The 16579-nt window shown below is 42.8% G+C and overlaps 2 protein-coding genes across 5 annotated transcripts in view; one reads left to right on the plus strand and one right to left on the minus strand.

Moving 5' to 3' along the window:
* GFM2 (GTP dependent ribosome recycling factor mitochondrial 2) overlaps positions 1-9312 on the minus strand; it is a 41396-nt gene extending 32084 nt beyond the window's left edge. For 2 of the 4 annotated variants that reach the window (XM_083465275.1, XM_083465274.1), the window contains exons 1-5: positions 8630-9312; positions 7518-7605; positions 7010-7055; positions 1259-1356; positions 87-212 (exon numbers count right to left, since the gene is read on the minus strand). In XM_083465275.1, coding sequence (XP_083321401.1) covers positions 87-212; positions 1259-1356; positions 7010-7055; positions 7518-7605; positions 8630-8674 — 403 coding nt within the window. In that variant the 5' untranslated portion in view covers positions 8675-9312. Of the gene's footprint in view, positions 1-86; positions 213-1258; positions 1357-7009; positions 7056-7517; positions 7606-8611 lie in introns of all 4 variants that reach the window. The other 2 variants (XM_083465273.1, XM_083465272.1) reach the window with 1 other exon arrangement.
* Positions 1-15948, plus strand: part of NSA2 (NSA2 ribosome biogenesis factor) — a 370209-nt gene extending 354261 nt beyond the window's left edge. Inside the window, exons 2-7 of the mRNA XM_083465543.1 lie at positions 9321-9367; positions 12231-12418; positions 12808-12958; positions 13895-14074; positions 14439-14631; positions 15691-15948. Of these exons, the coding sequence (XP_083321669.1) occupies positions 9365-9367; positions 12231-12418; positions 12808-12958; positions 13895-14074; positions 14439-14631; positions 15691-15758 (783 nt within the window). The 5' untranslated portion in view covers positions 9321-9364 and the 3' untranslated portion in view covers positions 15759-15948. The remainder of the gene's footprint in view (positions 1-9320; positions 9368-12230; positions 12419-12807; positions 12959-13894; positions 14075-14438; positions 14632-15690) is intronic.
* Positions 15949-16579: the final 631 nt, after the last annotated feature.

Genomic DNA, 16579 nt, shown 5'->3' on the forward strand with positions numbered 1-16579 from the left:
TTTCAAAGCTACACATTTTCAATGCCATCTGAGGTTACTTGGTCATGATTGCCTTGACTTTATCTCGCTCACTCAAAATAACATACCTGGTGTGTCTATCAGATTTATTCTGTAGCCCTTCCAATCAAAAGTTACAGCAGCAGACTGAATGGTAATGCCACGTTCTCGCTCCTGTGCCATGAAATCTGTGACTGTGTCGCCATCATCAACATCTGATTAAGAAAAAAAATGTAGCTTTTTTCAGTTTGGCCACTGTAAAATGATCTTAGCTCTTGATTCATTTTATCAGAATGCAATGTATCGCAGGGGAAATGCTATAAAACAAAATGCCTAAGGCCCAGTTATCCTATCTAATGTCAAAGACCGGGAAAGCTGGTTAGGATGCCAAGTACGTGGCCTTGTATAAGGGCAGCAGTATTCCTGCACCAATGGAAATAGAGGTCCTATCCATTGAATGGATAGGTGAACCATGCAAGGTGCTGGACAAACATCAGGTGGGAGAGGTAGAATGCATTGCAAGAAAATCATGGCAGGGGCCATGTAAGTAAATAGCTCATTTTTCTTTTTCTTTTTTCTTTTCCTTCTCCTCCTGCGATGAGGCTACATTTTAATATTTTAATGTTCCATTATTTTAATGTTGTATTTTATTTTTGTTTTTAAGTTGTAATCATTCATCTTGTTTTTATTATTGCTTGTAAGCCGCTCTGAGCCCGGCCTTGGCTGGGGAGGGCGGGGTATAAATAAAAAATTATTATTATTATCCCTAATGCCACGGTCAAAACCTCACTTTGTATGTGTGCAACGCTGCATTTTAAAAATGCAAATGATAACTTAAGCCAAACCTTAGTATCAGTGCAGAGCCCTGTACAACAAGCAGAACAGATCCTCCTACACACACAGGACAGAAATACAAAGACCAAAAAAAAACTACCTGCAAACAGAGCCCCATAACCTCCATGGACATGCCCAGAAACTCTTCCTGTCCCAACATGGGACAGGGTGGCGAGCAGACCTCGTAGGGAAAGCACCAGGATTATTACTCAGGAATCCTAGAAAGGGACCCCAGAAGGGGAAAAATAAAATGACAACTAGGCAAGTGGAAGGATAGGAGACTGCCCAGTCTGCACCAGCACAAGAAAGGTGACAGCCAACTTAACCTGGGGCAGAGGCTTGAGTGGTGCAATACTTTATATGTGTGTTCTCCCTCTATAAGAATGATAACACCAATTTTAAACTGTAGCAGGTTTTGTTAACTAACCTCCTAGGTTTCTTATGTACCCAGAATAATACAGCATCCTTTCGGTGGTAGTTGTTTTTCCTGCATCTATGTGAGCCATGATGCCAATGTTGCGGATTCTGTTTAAGAAAAGCAAAGAATGTTAGGGTGTGAAACCTAAGACGCTGGCAAGTTAGCAATGTGATGTGACTTTAAGTAGTCAAGCTCGTTAAGTTGTTAAGTTGCTCAGTATATAAAGAGTGTTTGTTTTCTCTGTGTGGGGCGTGAAGCAAAAATGTCCGAAAGCTCCGGAGGTGTTTCTGTTATCTTTCTGCAATAAACCTGTCTCTGGAAAGACAGGCTTCCCTGTGTCGTTATTTCTTTGCTGCTGAGACTCTGAAGTCTGTACTGCAACAAGAATCTCTGCACTGGACTTAATTAATACTCTGCAAAGAGAGCTGTTGCTGGTGGCGCAGCGGAAGCGTTTACTGGACCAGTACACAAAAACTCTCTTAGGTTATGGATGGATCCTTCTACGTTTCTACAGTTGTATTGTGTGCAGAGAAAGTGAAAGCAGCTTTCGGATGAGAGGAGACTGGCTTGGTCGTAAATCCAGCTCTTAAAGGAGGCTGGAGGCGTCTGAAAAGTGAGTAAAACAAATCCCAAGGGGAAAGAGAAGCAAGGGCACACAGAGGGAGTAGCAGCAGACCCCAAGAATGGCAGTGGAAAATTTCCAGGTTCCCTTTACAAAGTTGAACTCTGCTAATTACGTGCAGTGGTCTAAGAGGGCTCAAGTCTGGTTGGAAGCCAAAGAAGTGTGGGCTGACTATGTCCAGAGGCGAAAGCCGTTTGTGGCTGTTGCAGCAGATGCCACAGCAGAGCAACAGGCTGCTGCACATGCCCAGAACAGGGAACATGATAAAATGGACACTAAAGCTAGATGCATGTTGCTGGTATCGATAGACGATTCCCAATTACCTCATGTGGAAAATTTAAGGTCTGCATTTGAAATTTGGGAAGCTCTTAGACGAATTCACCATAGAGCCACGCCCGGAGAGAAGGTGAACATTATACGTGCTTTGTATGAGTTGAAACTGAAACCAGGGGATAGTGTGGTTGAACACACGTCACAGATGACTGAGTATTTCAACCAACTGTCTTCTTTAGGTGTGAACTTTCCTGAAAATATTAAAGTTTATACTCTGCTTAGCAGCCTGCATGCAGGGTTTGAAAACTTAGTACTAACTTTACAAGTTTTGCCAGAGGACCAGCTGAATATGAATTATGTGACTGGTAGATTGTGTGAACAAGAATATCAACATCATCGAAAACGTATTGATAATTCAAATACCCCAAGGGTTGGATGTTCAGATAATTCCCAGCGTGGGGAAACTAGCAGGCAGAGCTGTAAGGAAGCCTCACAAGTGTCTGCTATGGCCAGCAAGTCATGTTTTCGATGTGGCAGCAGGTTTCATTTGATAGCAAAGTGTCCAGAAAAGCAACAGGAATTTCAACAGTCCAGGGCCAGTTTCCGGAGCTACAGGGGAAGACAACGTGAGAACTACAAGAATCAACGATCCAGAGGGGGAGCAGGTGCTGATAAGGGACTGTCTGCAATGGCAGCACAACAGAGTCCTAAAAGGAGCCAACAAACCTTGAAGTGGATAATTGACAGTGGAGCAAGTCACAGTTTAGTTCCAGCGACATCTAGTGGCCACTTGATGAACTGCAAGACATTGCCAGTTGCAAAAACCGTGACTATAGCAGACAATAGTAAACGAGAAATGAACCTTAAAGGCACAATTTATGTTAACTGTTTGCAAACTAACCTTCCTGTTTTTGTTCTTCCAGGAATGAAGAATGGACTTTTGAGTGTGTCATGCCTGGTAAAAAGTGGTTTTAAGGTTGAGTTTGAAAATGATGTGTGCACCATTTCGAAACAGGGGAAGGAGCTAGTTAAAATTCCCTGTGAGGATGGGCTTTTTGTTTTGGTTGAAGAGCAGTTAGCAGCAGGTAGATGTTCAACAGGTGAAGCGCAAGCTAAGTGTGTAAATAAGGCTCCTCATACAGGTTGTGCACATCTACTACACAGAAGGTTAGCTCATATATGCTTTAAGTATGTAAGCAAGATGCCAGATTTAGCTGAGGAGTGTAACATTAAACCCTGTCCAAATTTCCTGGATTGTTGTGCTTGTAAACATGCTAAGGTTAAGACATGTAACTATCCTAGATCTGATAGAGTAAGCAAGAAACCCTTTGAACTTGTGCACACAGACGTGTGTGGCCCTATGCCAGTCAAATCGCTTGGAGGTGCGAGATTTATGCAAATTTTGGTGGATGACTTTTCAAGGGCTAGTTGGGTTTTCTTTCTGAAAGAAAAATCACAAGCAGCTTCCATCCTGATGGATTGGATTGAAGAAGTCGAATGTAAATTTGACACCAGGGTACGTAAAATACAATCAGATCGTGGTGGGGAATATGTGAACCACACGCTGGAGACGTGGTTAAAAAGGAAAGGTATAGTTCATAGACTTACCAATCCCTATTCACCACAGGAGAATGCAGTTGCTGAAAGAAAATTTCGAACATTACAGGAAGCCATTGCTGCTTTGCTGTTTGATTCTGGACTTCCACAGCGTTTTTGGGCTGAGGCTGCACTGTATGCGAATTATACTTTTAATAGAGTGTACAATAGCACAGTAGGCAATACTCCTTACTTCATGCTATTTGGGAAAAAACCAAAAATTGATCATCTAAGAGTTTTTGGATGTCGTGCTTATGTGCTGGTGCCTAGGGCACAACGTAGGAAAGGCGATCCTAGGTCTAAAGAAATGTTTTTCTGTGGTTATCAAGCAAACACAAAAGGTTGGAGATTTGTGAATGTAGAAGGCAATCAAACGAAAATCACAATCAGCAGAAGTGCGGAATTTTGTGAACAGGATGGTTGGAATAAGATTCATGGAAATCCTGACATACTATTTGATGTGGTGAACAGTAACAATGAAACTCAGGCCCCAGGGCAGGTATTAGTTCCAGAACAGACTGAGGAATTTGAGTCTGAGGACAAGGGTGAGAAATCGCCTAGTTCACCCAAGTCTGTAAAGTCAGAATCTTCTAGCTCTAAAAGTTCACCTGTACAGCAAGAGAGACGTGTAAAGTCAGAATCAGAAAGTTCTTCAACTACTAGTGACAAACAGGTGACGACTAGTGATTCTGGGTCAGAGGGGGAAACTAAAGAAACATCGCAGGAACTGTTAAGGCGTTCTAAGCGTACCAACAAAGGTAAACCTCCTGAAAGGTACCAAGCTATTAGTGTTTGGGCTGGTTTGGCAAATTGCGAACCTGAAAGTTTTGAGGAGGTTGAGCAATTACCCCAGGAGGAGGCCAGTAGGTGGCGTGAGGCCATGCAAAAGGAGTTGAATTCTATGAAAGAACTGGGTGTGTTTTCCATCACCAAACTGCCAGAAGGTACCAAGGCAGTAAGTTGTAGGTGGGTGTACAGGATAAAGACAACAGCGATGGGGAAACCAGAGTACAAAGCAAGGCTTGTAGCTCGAGGTTTTACGCAAAGAAAGGGGTTACATTATTCCGAAGTCTATGCACCCACTTCAAGGAGTGAAACCCTACGGGCACTATTAGCAGTTGCTGCTCAGAAAGGGTTCAAAGTGAATCAATTTGATGTCTCTACAGCTTATCTTCATTCAGACTTGGCTGAAGAGCTCTATATGGAGCTTCCGCCAGGATTGAAAGTTGGTAAATCAAATCAGGTATGGAAACTACATAAATCTATTTATGGACTCAAGCAATCTGCTCGTAACTGGAATGAGTGTTTGAATGACATTTTGGTAGGCATTGGTTTTAGCAGGAGCAAGGCTGACAATTGCTTATATTTCAGAAATTCAGGAGATGCTCAAGAATCTTTGCTTGTTTATGTAGATGACCTGATTTATACTTCAAAGACACAAGAACAAGTAAAAAAACTAGCCATAGAGTTAAATAAACACTTCAAAGTTAAGAATCTTGGTGATGTGAAGGTCTATCTTGGTGTTCAGATAGATAGGACCAAAAATGGCAGTTTTCTACTGAATCAAAAAGGCAAGATATTGCAAATGTTGAAAAAGTTTAACATGACGGAGTGTGCAGGTGTTAGAACACCAATGGAAATGGGTTTTGTAAAAGACAATGAGTTCAAGGATAGTGCTGAATTCAAGTGTGCTGAAATCTTTCAGTCAGCACTGGGAAGCTTACTTCATCTTTCGCAATGGAGTAGACCAGATATTGCTTACGCTGTTAACTTACTCAGCAGAGAAGCTTCGAAACCTAGTGTAAATGCATGGAAAGGAATTCAAAGAGTGTTAAGATATTTACAATACACCAAAGATTTTTGCCTTGAATTATCTTCGGAAGGACAAGCACAGATTACTTGTTGGGCAGATAGTGATTGGGCAAATTTAAAGGATAGAAAATCAGTGTCAGGCTGTGTAATAAAATTTGGTAACTCTCTGATTGGGTGGAGATCCAAGAAACAGAACCTGATTGCTTTGTCGTCAACAGAAGCTGAGTTCTGTGCCTTATCTGAGTTATGTAGAGATCTAGAATTTTACAAATGCTTGGCACAAGAGATGTATGAAAAGGCCATCACTCCAATCACTGTATGGGGTGATAATCAACCGTGTCTTAAGTTAGCACAAAATGGGCAGTTTAAAGGTCGTACGAAACATTTGGATATCCGCTTTCAAAATGTTTGTCAAACGGTAAAAGCAGGAATTGTTAAATTAAATTACTGTCCCAGTCATGAAAATCAAGCTGATGGTTTTACAAAGCCGCTTGGGTTTCAGCGGCATGAAAACTTTTGTGAAGAAATGGGTCTGAAGTAATTTTGTTTTTTGTGTTGCCAGCGAGAGGGGGTGTTAGGGTGTGAAACCTAAGACGCTGGCAAGTTAGCAATGTGATGTGACTTTAAGTAGTCAAGCTCGTTAAGTTGTTAAGTTGCTCAGTATATAAAGAGTGTTTGTTTTCTCTGTGTGGGGCGTGAAGCAAAAATGTCCGAAAGCTCCGGAGGTGTTTCTGTTATCTTTCTGCAATAAACCTGTCTCTGGAAAGACAGGCTTCCCTGTGTCGTTATTTCTTTGCTGCTGAGACTCTGAAGTCTGTACTGCAACAAGAATCTCTGCACTGGACTTAATTAATACTCTGCAAAGAGAGCTGTTGCTGGTGGCGCAGCGGAAGCGTTTACTGGACCAGTACACAAAAACTCTCTTAAAGAATTCCCATTTAGCACCCAAGTATTTAAGGCAATTGTAACTTTACAATAATACATTAAAAATAACTTTGCTCATCTGTACATGAACAGTCTTTAAACCCTAGGGGCTGCATTCCAGTGGTGAGTAGGATCAGAGGCACAAACAGGCAGAGCAATAGATTTGACCTTTACTTTTGTACCACAGCCATGCAGAAGTCAAGAGAGGTTTGTACACACCCATTTCTTCATCTAGGCAAGTAAGAGGCATTATAGTTCAATGACATTCCAGCCAGACAAAACACAAAGAGAGTATGGAACATGGCTGGACAGGGGCTTGGCCTACAGAGAGTTGCAAGGGCCAAACAGAGAGACCTAGAGGGCCACACCCAGCTGCTTGGCCTGGTTCCCAGCCCCTTTTTGGTACAATATTTCTTGTGGTTTAACTGAATTAATTCTTTTCTGTTGAATTTTAATGTAGCCTCCCTAATACCAATGTGTGAAGGACAAAAAATAAATAGGAAAAATAGAATATATGAAAATTTATTACTTACTTAGAGGCAGGTGGAGTGATAATAGAGCGCAAAGATTTTACTTCACCTGTTAAAAGAGAAGCGGCCAGAGCATTTATAATATTTCCAATGAGTAGAAGTTATGTTTCACAGCACAAGCATCAGTACCAATCAGAGATCCTCCTGCACTTGCGCCTACTACTGAACATGAGGATCTCACACACACACACATTTTTCTCTGGCTGATGTGATTATCAACACTGTCAACTTTAAAGGGTGTTTCCTCACCCACATGAGAAAACCTGGATAACTCTGTAGACAATACCGAGTTAGACAGATTGACTGACTTAGTATAAAGCAGTTCCCTATGTTCCTATTATCAGCTACAAAAATAATTCCACATACAGAACCTTTACATACAGCAACAATAATACTGACATGTAACAGTTATGCACAGAAGCATATTTTCATAAGTACATCTCATTCCTTTTTATCATATTATAGTAGATCTGTATAGAAAATGTAAGCTGGGAGTGGGGGAAGGAATTACCTGCTGGATAACTGTAACTTCTCTGAAGAGTCAAAGAACCTTTGAAGCATTTTACAGCTATAATTCTTGATTTTCTGCAATACATACACTTCAAAAGGGAAAATCAGAATTAGAGAAAGCCAACACATCTCACCAAAATAATTTTATCTACACAATACATGTCACCGTCAGAAGACCAATGCTGATTTTTCCAGCTAGATCTAGCTAGTTTTAGATATCTTAAGCATAAGTCACAGATACAGCCTAGGTCAAGCAAACGTAGAATGTTAACATCCAGCAAAAAAACTCGTAAGCTTGGTTAATTACATACTCTCCCTGAAAAAGCAGGTTCATAGCTCCACCTGGCACTAGAGGCCCAGGTGTCCTCAGTAGATATAATTGAGTTTTAACAGCTTCAGCTGATAACACAGTTACAGCTGTTTGTGGGCCAGGACAGCCATCATCCATGCACTGGTAACCTCCAGTTTGGATTACTGAATTGGGCTGCATGTGAAGCTGCCCTTGAGGTTGGGCCAGAAGCCGCAACATATTATAAGTCTACTATGAAAGAAATTGCACTGGCTGCCAATTAGCAACCAAACTAAGATCAATGTGTTGTTTTTGGTATACAAAGCCCTATGCAGTTTGGGGCCAGGATATCTTCTGGTGACCTCAGCCCTTATATATGCAATTAATCATTGCCCTCTGCAGTACAGGACCTCCTGTGGATACCATCTCATCAGAAGGTCTGTCCAGTACAGAAATTGGGCCTTTTGTGTGGTTGCACCCTTTGTAACTTCCTTCCATTACAAATCAGACAAGCACTATTTATGTATTCTCTTTCTGGCACCTACTGAAGACCTTCATTTTCCAATAAGAATTTTAAGTGAAATATCTTTATTCAATCTGAAATAGAAAAAATGCATATGCTGTTTACAAATGGAATTTTAAATTGCTTTTATTGTTCATGTCACCTTGAGATATTTTCTGGGAGGTGCTTAATAAATAGAAATAAATAAATGCAAAAACAGTCTATATAATATTATCTGTGTAACACTGGCTATTAACATACTTTCTGGGTTTAAAAAAATATCGATTGGGTGGGGGGGACTTACCACACTGTGTAAACATACCACTTTGAGGGGAACCAGTAACAATTTCCTTGTATCTCGCAGCATATCTATCTAGTATCCTGGTCACATAAGCAACTGCTACGGGTAACGGCGCAGAGTTGAGGCAAGCGCTTTAAAAAGCCTACTGAAATCAATGGCCAAGTTCTCCTCAACACAAACAGGCACCGAATTAAAACCGGCTTTTGTTTCTTTCTTTTTGGTAAATAAACAGTCCAAACATTCCTTTTATGAAGCGGCTATTCGGCAGCCAAAATAGGTTACTATTGCGTGAAATTCTGCCTCACCGCCGTCCATCGCTTCGCTCTTGAGAATAAAGCAAAATCTCCGAGAAGAGCAGAAAAGGTCTCATTGCGCATTCCTAGAAACTTCCGGTTTAGTCTCAGCGTGCCACACGCGCTACTTCCGCCAGATGCTCACCCTTCTAGTCCGCCTTCCTTACCATTTCGTTCCGGAAGGCGTTTACTTTTTTAAAAAAAGTCCTTGGATTTCGCAAATCAGGCTCTGTCCATTTTCCCGGACTCCAAACTGAGCAGAGCAGCGGGTGGGGAGGAGAAGCGCGCGACCGGCACCAGAGGACGCCCGACGCCTGGGTCTCCTTCGTTGGAAGCGGAACGGGTTGCGAGCCGGGGCTGCTTCGCGGTGGAACCCTCCTTTTCCTTTCGGGTCCGGCGGCCGGGAAGGAGAATCGCAAGAGTCCCGCGCCGAGTCTAGTCCATTCCGAGGCACCGCGGCGCCATGGTGAGTAGCAGGAGTGCGCGGGCTCGGCTCCGAAGGGCTTCTTCGAGGGAGGGCGGGGGCCAGAGACCTCTTCCTTTAGATTTATCAGTCTCCGCCTTACATTAAGACGTGCGACACCGGTATAAAGCTGTTTATTTGCTTATCAGTAAACGAAAGCCAGGCCCATTTACTAGCAGTGCTGGCCTATGTTCCGCTCTCCGCTGTTGGAGGGCAGCCTGCCTCTGAATACCCGCTTGTGGGCTTCCTTATAGGCATCTTGTTGGCCTTGCTGGACTAGGTGGGCCTTTGGTTTGATACAATTGGGCCCCTACGTCCTTATTTAACTTTAAAACGCATCAAAAAACAAACAGCTTATGCTCATTATTATAACGTAGACAAGGCACATCTCTCATTACGCTATAGCTAAGGCTGCTTCCCTGGAGAAAAAACCAAGAGCAGAGGGGTGACTTACATTATTACATTGCTATTTTTTAGGATTTTTGTATGGTAACTACCGTATTTTTCGCTCTATAACACGCACCTGACCATAACACGCACGTAGTTTTTAGAGGAGGAAAATCCGTAGGCATGCCACCCGTAGGCATTCCCTCCATAACACACACAAACATTTCCCCTTACTTTCTAGGAGGAAAAAAGTGAGTGTTATGGTGCAAAAAATACGGTACTTTTGTAGTAGTCATTTGTTTTGGTTTTTGTACACTGCTTGAGAGATATTTTTTAATATACTAAGCAGCATAGAAGTAGTATAAATAAATAGATAATCCTATCAAGCTCAATGGGATGGACAGCCAAGTAAAAATAAGCAGGATTTCTTACACCATCATCAACTGACAAAGTAGTTACAGTGGTGCCTCGCAAGACAAAAAACTCACAAGACGAAAGGGTTTTTTGTTTTTTGAGCTACTTCGCAAGATGATTTTCCCTATGGGCTTGCTTCGCAAGACGGAAACGTCTTGCAAGTTTCCTTTTTCTTAACACCGTTAATACAGTTGCGACTTGACTTCAAGGAGCAACTCATGGAACGCGGTGTGGTAGCCTTTTTTGAGGTTTTTAAAGACTTTGGTGATTTTTGAAGCTTTTCCAAAACTTTCCCGACACCGTGCTTCGCAAGACGAAAAAAATCGCAAAACGACAAAACTCGCGGAACGAATTAATTTCGTCTTGCGAGGCACCACTGTAAACCAGTTTGATTTTTATCTATTATTGTCTACTGCACGGGTGTCAAACACAAGGCCCGCGGGCCGAATCCGGCCCGCCAGACCTCGTCATGTGGCCCGTGGCATCAAGGGCGAGGAAGCCTTCCCTGCCTGCTTGCAGACAGGGCTCCAATTGACGCACCCCGTCGGCCCTGCCTACCGGCCGGTCCCTCAACTTTCGCCTGCCTCGCGGGCCGGGCAAAGAGACTTTCTGCTCGCTCGGTCCAGTCCAGGGCTCGCTGCGGAGGAGGCGGTCCCGCGAAGCCGAGCTCGGAGCCGGCTGCCTCCGCCCCTCGGAGCCTCCCAGGCGCGGTTGCTCAAGGGGGCGGGTCGCGCGCGCGGCAACTTTTGGAGCCTGAGGGAGCTGCGGAGGCTGGCAGCGAGGGCAGGGAGCAAAAGCCACGCTTGGGACGCCGCTCGCTCGGGCCGCAAGAAGAGGCCACTGCGGCGCTGCAGCTGGCGAGGAGATGGCCGGGGGCGCAGGCGGCGGGGCCAGGGGCTGGCTGGGGTCGCCCTGGTGGGCGGGGCCGGCAGGCAGGGAAGGGAACGCGGAGGCAAGTGGAGAGTGGGGACCCGGCGCAGGTCTTGCCGCAGGCGGCGCGCCCTGGCTGGGCTGGGAGAGGCGAAGCTGCTGCCGGTTTAGCTGCGCAGAGTGGGGTGGAGGGAGCCGGGCGAGCGGGCGGTGTGCCACACTGCAAAGCAGGGGCGCCTCCCACCCTGAAGAGGACCGCGCCAGCATCTGGGCAGCTGGAGCAAAGTGCGAGCCTGCCAGCAACTTGGCTGCGGGAGCCTGGCTACGAAACACCGCCCCCCTCCCCACGCCAACACATCGGCTTTCTCCGGGCCGGAGGACTTGGCGGATAGCCCCCTCCCCGGGAGCAACTGCAGCAGCTCGGGGCCCCAGCAGGACATCCTGGCCACCCGCGCCCGCAGTGCCGCTGGGGCTCCCTTGCAAGGAAGAAACTGCTGCTGTCCAAACTGCAGCTCCGTATCCTCTGACTCCTGAGTGCGGCGGCAGGGCGGGGGGAGGCAAGATTTGCTTCTGCTCTGCTCTGTTGGGACAGGCTCCTGTCTCCTCCCCATTGGAGCTCCAGTCTGCCTGGAAGCCCATCTCATCATCTTTTTAAAAAATCATTATTATTTCTTCTTCTATTCTTATTTAAAATCGTACTGGAATAGGTATATTAAATAGTGTATAGGTTCAAGACAACACACACCAGTGCCTAAGGAAAAATAACTTTGATAAAGTCCTACAGATACAACCGGCCCTTTGAGGGTGACCAAACTGCTGATGTGGCCCCCCGATGAATTTGAGTTTGACACCCCTGGTCTACTGCATCAATTTCTATGGGCAGTCTTTGACCCTTGAACCCTGGGTAATTTCAGGTCTCAATAAAAACATAATAAGCTAAAATAACAGTGCATAGTGATACAATTACATTGAAATAATTGGAACTTATTAGGATGAATAAGGGATTTTTCTTACTGAAACGTTTCTGAAGTGAAAGTGGTAATAGTAAATACAACTTTCACAAAGTATTTCATAGTTATATGGTTGTTATATCTATATATGGTTGTATATAGATAGAAAACAAAGCTCTTACAAATGTTTACTGTTGACATTTTTAAAAAAACTTCTGAACATTTAATTTCCTTGCACTTTGCAGCCACAAAACGAGTACATTGAGTTACATCGGAAGCGATATGGTTATCGTTTGGATTACCATGAGAGAAAGAGGAAGAAAGAGGGCCGTGAGGCTCATGAACGCTCAAAAAAAGCTAAGAAAATGATTGGACTAAAAGCTAAGCTTTATCATAAACAGCGCCATGCAGAGAAGATACAGATGAAAAAGACGTGAGTGGGCTTTTTTTGTTCAACTAAACTTCTTTGGTATAGTGAAAAATTGATATAGTTCAGAACTAGCTTCACTGGAAGACAAACTATTGATTACTCCTTGAAACTTACTGTTTGCCTATTACTGGGCTTTTATAAACCTATGCCAAAATGTACGCTTTCTTCTTTTTAAGCACTGTGTAACTATCTCAGACAACCGTTAGTCTTCAGTTGACATTACTTTTGCATAGCTTGTTCTGCTGATTTAGTCAGGTTCTCTGTTAGGAAAACATTGTGACTAGTATAAAGCATGTGTTGATGTTACTATTTTCGATTGACTTTGATTCCCACCTGAAATTTTGCTTTTCAATTTTAAAAAATAATAATTTGTGCACATTTTATTTATCTAGTATTAAGATGCATGAAAAGAGAAATACCAAGCAGAAAAATGATGACAAGACCCCAGAAGGAGCTGTGCCAGCATATCTGCTGGACAGAGAGGGTCAGTCTCGAGCTAAAGTTCTCTCCAACATGATTAAACAGAAGCGAAAAGAGAAAGCTGTAAGTATTGCAGAAGTTCAGGTTATCATTATTTGTCAAGCTGTAAAAATACTGATTTTCAAGGTGGTGGCTCTGATATCTGTTCAGGGTATGAAGTACACACATACTGTTCTCCATTTTCAGTTTTAACCAGGCAAACTCTCCTGTGTATCCAGTGAGGAATTATTGGACTTGCTAAGACAAATCTATGACTTGCGCTAATACACTGCGTGCAGTATACTTGCAGTTTAGCAACTCTCTGCTGCATATCATACTCCAAAAGCTGATTTAACTTCTACTCATGAACGTGTGTGTTGTTGTTTTTTTTTACAAAAAAGGTTGCATGTGGTTGTATCAAGAACTAGTTGATCTAGGTTTCTGGGTAAAATGCAGTGTTGTGCAAACTCATTCAGTGGGACTTCTCCTCCCCATGGTAGGGTCATGCACACTGCCTAGTCCTCCAGAGCAGATGAGAGGCGAGGGACAGTGCATTGCAGAAGGGGAAATGTCCCTTTCTGTTCATGTACCAGCAGCATTGGATTCAACCCTCTAAAACCAAATTAAGGTAGCTATGGACTTGCACCTTCTCAGAAATGACCCGCCGCCCCGAATAAGTTTCAACACGCAGTGGTAGTATAATTCCTTTCTCTGCAAGGTAGACATTTCACGGAGATCTGGAGTAGGTAGAAGCTAAAGCACTGTACAACATTTAAAAAAAATCACCTCCTGTGCAGGTGAGAGTGAAGAGGGTAGCAGCACTCCGTTGCACTGAACTTTGGAGAAGGCAAAAGCACTGTAATACATGCTGTGCTTCTCCCGGCTCCCCCCCCCCCATGTTATCAGATGGCAGTCAATTTTTAACAAGTAGTTAGTCTTGACTAGTTAAGACAGCATGTTGTTCATTCTAGTTGTTCTCTGACTTTAGCAGTCTAACCATTTCTTGTTGTTTCTTTGCAGGGGAAATGGGAGGTTCCTGTACCCAAGGTTCGTGCTCAGGGAGAAACAGAAGTGCTAAAGGTGATCCGTACAGGAAAGAGAAAGAAGAAGGCTTGGAAGAGAATGGTTACTAAAGTGTGTTTTGTTGGGGATGGCTTTACCCGAAAGCCACCTAAATATGAACGTTTCATTCGGCCAATGGTAAATGATTTGATTGTTTGATTATTCTTTACATAAGTTGTTGCTCACTTCACGATTATTATCCTCGAGTGGAGAGAACATTAGCAGTTTCAACAATGTTGTAATAGAACATTTTTCTTTGAACTGATAAGTCTTATCTACACTTCAGAACAAGGTAGCCAGTAAAACCTTCTGTTATTTGCAGGCATTGGATAGCACAGTAATTTACAGTAATATACACACTAAAAAGTTAGCATTTAATACCAAACATCTAACAGACACGCCTCTAATTTTCTGCCCTGTTAATTTGATTCTTGAAGAGCATCATGGCTAGTTATGTTTTCATCTCTATTTAGTGTTACAGCAATCTTTTGTTACCTAACAGGGTTTACGATTCAAGAAGGCCCATGTAACACATCCTGAACTTAAAGCCACCTTTTGCCTACCTATTCTTGGTGTAAAAAAGAATCCCTCTTCTCCTCTGTATACATCTTTGGGGGTAATTACAAAAGGTACCGTCATCGAGGTGAATGTGAGTGAGCTTGGTCTCGTGACACAAGGAGGCAAGGTCGTCTGGGGTAAGTATTGAAATATCAGTTACCAATCTTAATGTTAAACTTATGTGTAGGGTTTTTTATTGCATCAATAGGGAGGGGGGATTTCCCCTCAATGCAAACAGTACCTTCAGATGATTTGATTTTCCTCAGGCCTGCAATAGGAGAACAAAATTAAATTCTGCCTTGTCGAACTGCCCAGCACCAGCATGAAGGATACAAAATATTTTAACCCCCCCCCACTCCCATGTACAGTTCTCTCAATCAAAGTCAGAATATATTTTTACATGTCTTGTGGTATCGCTAATTTGGCCTGAAACTACATTGTGAATGAACTAGTCTTATTTCTAGTCAAAATAAGTCTAGCATCGTATTACATGTTACATAAAACTGCATTTTCCATAGCTAATTGTAGGCTCCAACTCTTACATCAAGACCTGACTTAATTGGCCATTCAGTATGAAGGCTTATTATCTTTGAGCTTGGTGGAAAGGTGCACTCACAGGTGGCTATGTCTACTGGATAACAGCCACAGAATCAGGCTAACTAGATAATGGATTAGTTCAGTGATAACAGAGCTCTCCTCCTTTAGGATGTGAAATTTGAAGTTCCCTTTTCTTCCAACTTATTCCTCTCAAAACAGCTTATTTCCTTGGGTCCTCTGTTTAAATTTCTTATCTTTTCTTTGTTTCATTTTTAAGTGCTGCCTCCTTGCCTTTAAGGCCTTTTAAGGTTTCTATTTGTGTATTTGATAAACATATCCACATAAGTGGAGACGGGATTCCTTTTCATTATTTTGTGAGAGGGTGGTTTAGTGTTGTGGACCACTAACACTTCTGCACAACTTGACATCTGCACCTTTTGCATCTCTGAGATGAGGCATATTCCCATGAGAGGGAGTGAACAGTGGAAACTTCTCATCTCCACTGTAGACCAAGGACCAAAGTTGACTAGCCAATAGGCCATGCCTACATTACAATTGCTGTTTAGAAAATAAATGCATGAGCATGTGCCATTTCTATGAACTTAAGTGCAGCTTATTCTCACTTTAGTAAGTGCTAATATAGTTCTTTCCCATTTCAGGAAAATATGCACAAGTAACCAACAATCCAGAAAATGATGGGTGCATTAACACAGTTCTGCTTGTCTAAGTGGCATCTTACAGTCTTGGATACACACAGTTACTTTTCCAAGGAGAACCATGACTTCCTCAAAACATTTGCAGATAAAGAACTTGTTGTGTCAAAGCATCAGTACGCGAAGTCAGGAAATGGATTCTAAGAACTGTTTTTCACTGAACCTTACAATCAATAAAAGGAAACCATTGTGGGCCCAAACTAACTAATCCATTACAAGTGTTTGACTTCTTGGAAGTGGCTTATTCTGCATTTAGCAGTTAGATAAATTCTAGGAGACTACTCTTGGTAAACACATGAGCAGAGGTTGGTTAGAATAGAACAGAAGGGACAGTAATTTCAGATACTTAAGACTTCAAAGACAAGTGAAGTTAATATGGGGAAACACAAAGGGGGGGAATTCACATTACTGTCAGTGTTTGTGAATGCATGAAGATGGATTGCAGGCATTGGCCATGCATGTGCCTGTTGTCCTGGCTATATATGTTTGGCATCAGAAACATGCAAGGCTCCTTCAGCCCAAGAAAATCTTTTTATGTCCTAAAATTTGCCCTCAATAGAGGAACCATACAAACGTCTCCCCTTGATGCTGGTAAAGCTAAAGTGTATAGTCCTTTCCCCCATAAATGAAGTAGGAAAGAAACACATCTGCCACCTATTCTTAATTTTAAGAAAATTAGAAATGTGCCAAAGATGGAATTCTTTGAAAATGCTACTCAAAGGCTAATAAATAGGTACAGAAATGCCAAATGTCAAAGCAAAGATCAAGCAATAGTTTTTGTGGAACAGTGAAGTGAAAAGTGTTACAGCACATTTAACAAGGCCTAAATACATTT

The sequence above is a fragment of the Podarcis liolepis genome, assembly GCF_965112155.1.
Source record: "Podarcis liolepis genome assembly, chromosome: 11".
Taxonomy (NCBI): Eukaryota; Metazoa; Chordata; class Lepidosauria; order Squamata; family Lacertidae; genus Podarcis; species Podarcis liolepis.